Source organism: Mus musculus, chromosome 15, assembly GCF_000001635.26.
Source record: "Mus musculus strain C57BL/6J chromosome 15, GRCm38.p6 C57BL/6J".
Lineage (NCBI taxonomy): Eukaryota > Metazoa > Chordata > Mammalia > Rodentia > Muridae > Mus > Mus musculus.
The window spans coordinates 36137466-36143465 of record NC_000081.6 but is presented as its reverse complement, the minus strand read 5'-3'; the positions used below and the strand labels follow the sequence as shown (position 1 = coordinate 36143465).

General features: G+C 48.4%; 1 protein-coding gene across 9 annotated transcripts in view; it reads left to right on the top strand.

Moving 5' to 3' along the window:
- The first annotated feature begins 2893 nt into the window (after positions 1-2893).
- Rgs22 (regulator of G-protein signalling 22) overlaps positions 2894-6000 on the top strand; it is a 180065-nt gene continuing 176958 nt past the window's right edge. For 4 of the 9 annotated variants that reach the window (XM_011245372.3, XM_011245371.3, XM_011245373.3 and 1 more), the window contains exons 1-2: positions 2899-3138; positions 3559-3587. In XM_011245372.3, coding sequence (XP_011243674.1) covers positions 3114-3138; positions 3559-3587 — 54 coding nt within the window. In that variant the 5' untranslated portion in view covers positions 2899-3113. Of the gene's footprint in view, positions 3139-3558; positions 3771-6000 lie in introns of all 9 variants that reach the window. The other 5 variants (XM_030248683.1, XM_011245374.3, XM_011245375.3 and 2 more) reach the window with 3 other exon arrangements.

The following is a 6000-nucleotide window of genomic DNA, read 5'->3' as shown; positions in this document are numbered from 1 at the left end:
CAGGGCAGGGACCTGGAGGCAGGAGCTGATGCAGAGGCCTTGGAGCTTGCTGCTTACTGGCTTGCTCAGCCTGTTTTCTTATAAAACCCAGGACCACCAAACAGCCCAGGGGTGGCCCTACTCACAAAGGACTAGGCCCTTTCACATCAATCAGTAATTAAGAAAATACCCTGCAGCCTTGCCTGCAGCCTGGTGATCTGAAGGCATTTTCTCAATTGAGGCTGTCTCCTTCCTAATGATTTCAGCTTGTGTCAAGTTGACAAGAAACCAGTCAGCACACCATCTAAGGGCAAAGGCTTTGGAATGTGAAAAATGTATTAATAGCTGTCTGGGTAAAAAAACAAAACAAAACAACAACAACAAAAAACCTTCTCTATATCTGTTTTCTAAACTACAAACCCAGAAGAACAATGCTGTTCTATTTAAGTTCCCATTCAGGGCTCCTGGTAAGAGGGGGCAAAACGTGAGACACTGTCCATGCTAAACTGATGAAGTTATCAACTTGTCTGGCCAGAACGAGCATGCGTGGGCAGAGCACAGGCAGGTAACTGAAATGAGGAGTTGCAGAAGTTCAACCGGCAGCCACTAGCCTGTCAGGTCATGGTTGTGGGTGTGATGCAGAGAAAAAGGCTGACATGGGATGCAGCCTCCAGTGCCTGGCAGCTTACTGCCCAGAAGGTGCATTTCTGGCTCAGTGACTGGAATAGTACTGTGGCTTTAAGGTATGGGTTTGCAAAAACAAGAGTAGAAGCCAGTGGTAGGAGTCCATGGGAACATGCACACGTGAGGAAATGTTCCTGGTAAAGAAAAGGCCATTGTGGCAGAAAAACAAATTGTATACTGACTCTCAAGTTCGTATCCCACATTCTGAAGTCCTGTGTCAACTGCAAACTGGGAATCTTGGTTTAGGGACTTCCTTGACAGTGGCCCTGAACAGCCTTCCCATCTCTGCTGATGACAATACCCTTCTGTGCGTTCAGACAAGAATCTTTAAGAGTCATCCCCAAATACCTGTTTCTTTCCTACACCCAACTTGTCAGATTCGCTAGGCTCTATTCTTTATCATTTATTTATGTGTATGTGCCTGATCGTGTATACTACATCCATGCAGGAAGAGGTGGTGGGACCACTGGAGTTGGAGTTCTCAGCCACCATGCAGGTTCTGGACTTGAACCCTCTAGTGCTCTCGACTGCCCAGCCATTGCTCCCGCCCCTCAGCTCTCCTCCTAAATATAGATGTGAGACCTGGAAGCCGTGCTGCCTGGCCACCATCAGATCAGCTAGTACCTGCTTGGAGCTGAGCTGTTTACATCCTCTGCACAGCAGCAGCCAAAGTGAGCAGCTGAAGCTGCAGCCCACGAGGACCATCTCCCTTCACTTCTGTTCCCTCCCACTGCTCTCCCTTGGCTTCATTTGGCTTTCGGATTTTGTCTGGCAAGGGCAACAAACACTTCACTTAGGTCTTTTTCCTGTGTCATACTGCAATAGCAATAAACACAACCAGGGAGCAGGTGTCTGCTTCCTTGAAATATAGGCACCCATTGTCTTAAGGGCACACAAATACCTGCCCCACACTGAGGAGTCAAATGTGGAGCCACTGGCGGGTTTTAAGTAGGTCAGATTTGCATTTAGATAGCTGGTTTTGCTTTCAGCATGGATAATGGATTTAAAGAGAACTCCTAGCTGGGAGCTAAGCCTGGAAGACTGACAAGTTAGGAAGCTTTTACAGCAGACCAGATGGGAGCTAGCGCTAAGGCTGTGTGTGGGTGCTCTTGGGAAAATGAGAGCAGAGCCCAAATGCAGAAATATGTTAAGGTAGAACTGGCTGAATCCAGTATTTACCTGAATGTGGGGTTTGGAGGGAAAGTTCTAGGGGGAAACTTTGAGTTACTCGGAAGATGTATCATTTAACGGTCATAAGATTTATGTTCCAAAAATAATTTATGTCCCCCCCCAAAATCTGTGTTTTAGTTGAGATAGGTTCTCAAGTAGCCCAGGCTGGCCTTAAACTTCTGATCCCCCTGCCTCCACCTTCCTAGTACAGATTTTGCAGGTCTTTGCCCCAACCCCGGTCAGAAGATGAAGCTCAAAGATCCTGTCTGGGAATGGGTATGATTTGGGTGTGGAGTGATAGGGTGGGGTATAGCTCCTGTTAGACATTTGCATTGGAAGTACTGCTGGGAAGGGGCAAGCAGTTAGCTTTGGGGTTTATTTGGTACCACTGAGGAAATTCAGAACTACAGAATGGGATAAGTTTTATAAAACAATTAGGAAGCAGTATTTCCAATGCAAATGTCTAACAGGAGCTATACCCCACCCTATCACTCCACACCCAAGTCATACCCATTCCCAGACAGGGACTTTGAGCTTCATTTTCTGGCCAGGGTTGGGGCAAAGACCTGCAAAACCTGTACAAGCAACGTGGAGGCAGGAGGATCAGAAGTTCAGGGCCAGCCTGGGCTACATGAGAACCTATCTCAACTAAAACACAAATTTGGGGGGGGGGACATAAATTATTTTTGGGACATAAATATTTTTAGTATTTAGAATAATTGTGTTTAAATTTTTATCTTTTCTATTTAAATAAATTCTTTTTTGTTTGTTTGTTTGTGGTTTTGCTTTACTGTAGCTCAGGCTGGCTTTAAACTCTTAGTAACTGAGAACAAGCTGTAACTCTATTCTCCTGCCTTCTTTTGTTAACTGTTAGGATTGCAGGTGTGTGCCACAGTACACAGGGCTCTGTTTTCCTAACTCCTTTCCTGAACACACATTTTAGGGTAACTGTAATCTGTGGTCCCCAGTTCGGGTAATTCCTAGTGGTCAGCGTTTATGAAAAACCTTTTGCTACAGGCGTCTGACCTAAGGAAACTGAGGCCTGGCTCTGCGGTCCTTCGCTGTGGGAGGATCTGCTCCCCCCGCCCCCGCAACAGCCCTTCCCCACCAGGAGCCGTGCGATCTCCACAGTAACGGCCGCTCCCCAGCCGCCACCCCTGGCCCAGGCGCCTCTGCTTTGTCCAGCTCTATGGCAACAGCGGGCAGCCCCAGGCCGCGTGCCGTGGGGCGGCAGTCGCTCCCCAGACAGCGGGGCCGGGCAGCTGGGTTCCCCCGACAGGATGCCGGAGAAGCGGCTCTCGGCGGGTAGGTGGGCCCCGGCGCCCTGCCGCAGTGCTCGGGCACCCGGACCGCGCTCGACCCCAGCCCCAAGCCTCCAGCCCAAGCCCGGGTCCCCAGCCCCAGCTCCCTGCCTTTTATACGAACCCCCAGGGCAGTCGCTATTACCTTGTGCGCTAACCACGCTAAGCTCTCCTTTTGCAAATGGGGGCCTTAGGTTAGCTCTGGGGTGACAGTGGGTCCCAAGCCAAAGTCCAAAGGTCTTTCCTCCCCACCTTCACCTGGAATCCTACCTTAAAATGTAATCCATGTGCGGATAATGAACATTTTACTGAGCTCACCCGGGATATATGTATATACAGTAGCGCCAGGGGCTGTCGCAGATGATTTCAGTTAGTCTAAAAGGAAGATCTGAGTACGAAAAGGTAACGTTTTGTCTCCTTCCAGAGCCGCCAGAAGTTACAGAAGAAGAGTTTGTGAGTACACAGTGGCGAGAACGGGTCTTTTTTTTTACATTCTCTTCGGGCTAAAGCTTTCTTCTGTAAAAGACCTCATGTAGTTTCTCCGTACCCTTGCTGTCCCTATGGGGGCAGGCCGGCTGTCTCCATGGCTTTGTTGTGATGTGCAGGGCAGCTCCTGGTTGCAGTAAACATTAGTAGGTAAAGTTGCTCACCCCAGCATTAGAGATGGGAAAGAAGGGCTGGGAGTCGGGGTCATCCTTTGTGACATAGCAAATTCAAGGCTATGTGAGATCCTGTCTTAAAAAATACCAGCCCTCCCTCACCTCCACCCCCATGGTAGCACTCAGGTCTTTAAACTCCAGCAGAGGCAGGAGGATTTCTCTGAGTTTGAGGCCAGCCTGGTCTACAGAGCAAGTTCCAGGACCGCCAGGGCTATACAGAAAAACCCTGTCTCAACAACAACAACACCACCCAGTCAATCAATAAATAATAAAATAACAAAGCCAAAAAACCCAAAACTAATCAACCAAACAACCAAAACAGACAAACACAAAAACAGCAACAGAAACCAGTCATCTATTTGTAAGTGTTTAAATTGTTTTCTAGACATTGTTCTCAGGTCAGAATTTTGGAGAAATTGAGCATACTAAATATTTGCCAAATCTATTTATCATTTGGGAGAGTGCTGTCTTTAGAGACTCTTCTAGAAAGCATATTGCTTACACGAGGAGCTTGCCCCAGGGCACAGACAGACACAGAGGCAACCCTTTTTCCTACCACCGTTGAGGCTGGAGCTCAAAGCGCGTCCAGTATTTACTAATGTGAATACTCTAGCACCCACTTCTCTTGTTGACTGATTATCCTATTTACTTTTGGCTTTTCATTCAACAAACATGAGTGACTGTGTATTCAAAGTATTGTCCTAAATACTGGGTCTAAGTCTCAAAAACGTTAACAGTCTAGCTGGGGCTAACATAAGAGAGAAGGCTAAGTCAGCAGATAGTAGGAGTAGTAGGAGGTGGGAGCAGGAGGAGGAGGGGTGGGGGAGAAAAGAGAAACTTCTATGTACACTAACATACAGGTACACACAGCACATCAGAAATGCTTCCATATATTGGCCGAACCCCGTTTAACGGGAAATTAAGTTATTCCATCACTCAGCCTCAGTGCTTCACGCAGGAGGGCATCTGAGCCAGCTCCTCCTCTTCTGTGCCATCCAGCCTGGGCGTCTTATGAGTACTTAGCATTTGAGTGATTGTGCTCAACTTGTCCTCCTTCCCTGGGCACCCGCTGAGTTCCAGGCCTTGATCCCAGTCTTCTTTTCCCTTCCCAGCTTCTCTCCCCACTCCTGTGAGGTATTGATCTTTGGGACTCTGCTCTCCAGAAGTTTGTGGGTGAGCTCTTCCTTCGCCCCTGTAGCTCTACCCTTCCCCATCTCTTGAGAATCCCAAGTCCATATGCCATCCCCACATCTGCTCTCGGTGTTGCTAGGACGTAACCTGTGCGGCCCGCAACTTGCTATGTGTGCAACCCCGCATCACTTCAGACTTTGTATCTAGATGCTTCAATGCTGTGTGGATTGCAGATTCCTGTACCATGTCTGTGTCCAGACAACACATTTGATGCTTCTACATAATCTGGTGAGCTATCAGGTGTCCCTGTGTCACCTCTTCAGAATCCTCACCTGTGCTCTCCAGCCCCCGATTCTGCCTTTCCACTGTTTTCTTGTGTTTTGGTGAGTGGCACACTCCTGTTCAGTTGTCCATGCTGCCTTCCTTCCTCCCTCCCTCCCTCCCTAGCCATGTCTGTCTCCATATCATGGACCTTGGACCTGCGGTTCTATTTCTGGCTTCATCGCCAGGCACAGAGTTTGGCTATAGTCTTAAGTGATACCAATTCGATATTCCTTCTCTCAGTTGACACTCTTCTCTGTCTAAAGCATCAGATGCAAACTGTGTGCAGCGGCTGTCCTGGAGTCTCCCATGGCTGTCGTATTGCTGTTAGCTCTTTCCAAAACGTCTTACTCCACTGTAAGAAACTTGATGAATAGCTAGTATTGCCGAATGCTGGCCACAGACTGATGTTTAACCCCAGGACAGCCCTCTGAGGTAGTGGCTATTTCCCACATTTCATAGCTGAGGAGGCCAAAGTTCATAGAAGTAAGATACTTACTATGATACTAAGATACTTCTATGGCCACTTATCTAGTGACCCATGGAGCCCTTCAAAGGCTCGGTCTTCCTTAATCTGCCCGCCCTACCTTGTTCTCTAGGATACATATTCCTTCACCCTGCTGTGAACTTGCAAACACTTCCCCACGCTCTGCTCTGGCCAAGCCTTCTGCCTCCTTTGCTGTCAGTTGTGTTGGGTCACCCTTCCTCACCCGTGTCACAAGCTGGCACATTGCTTCCGTCCCAGGTCATCTGCA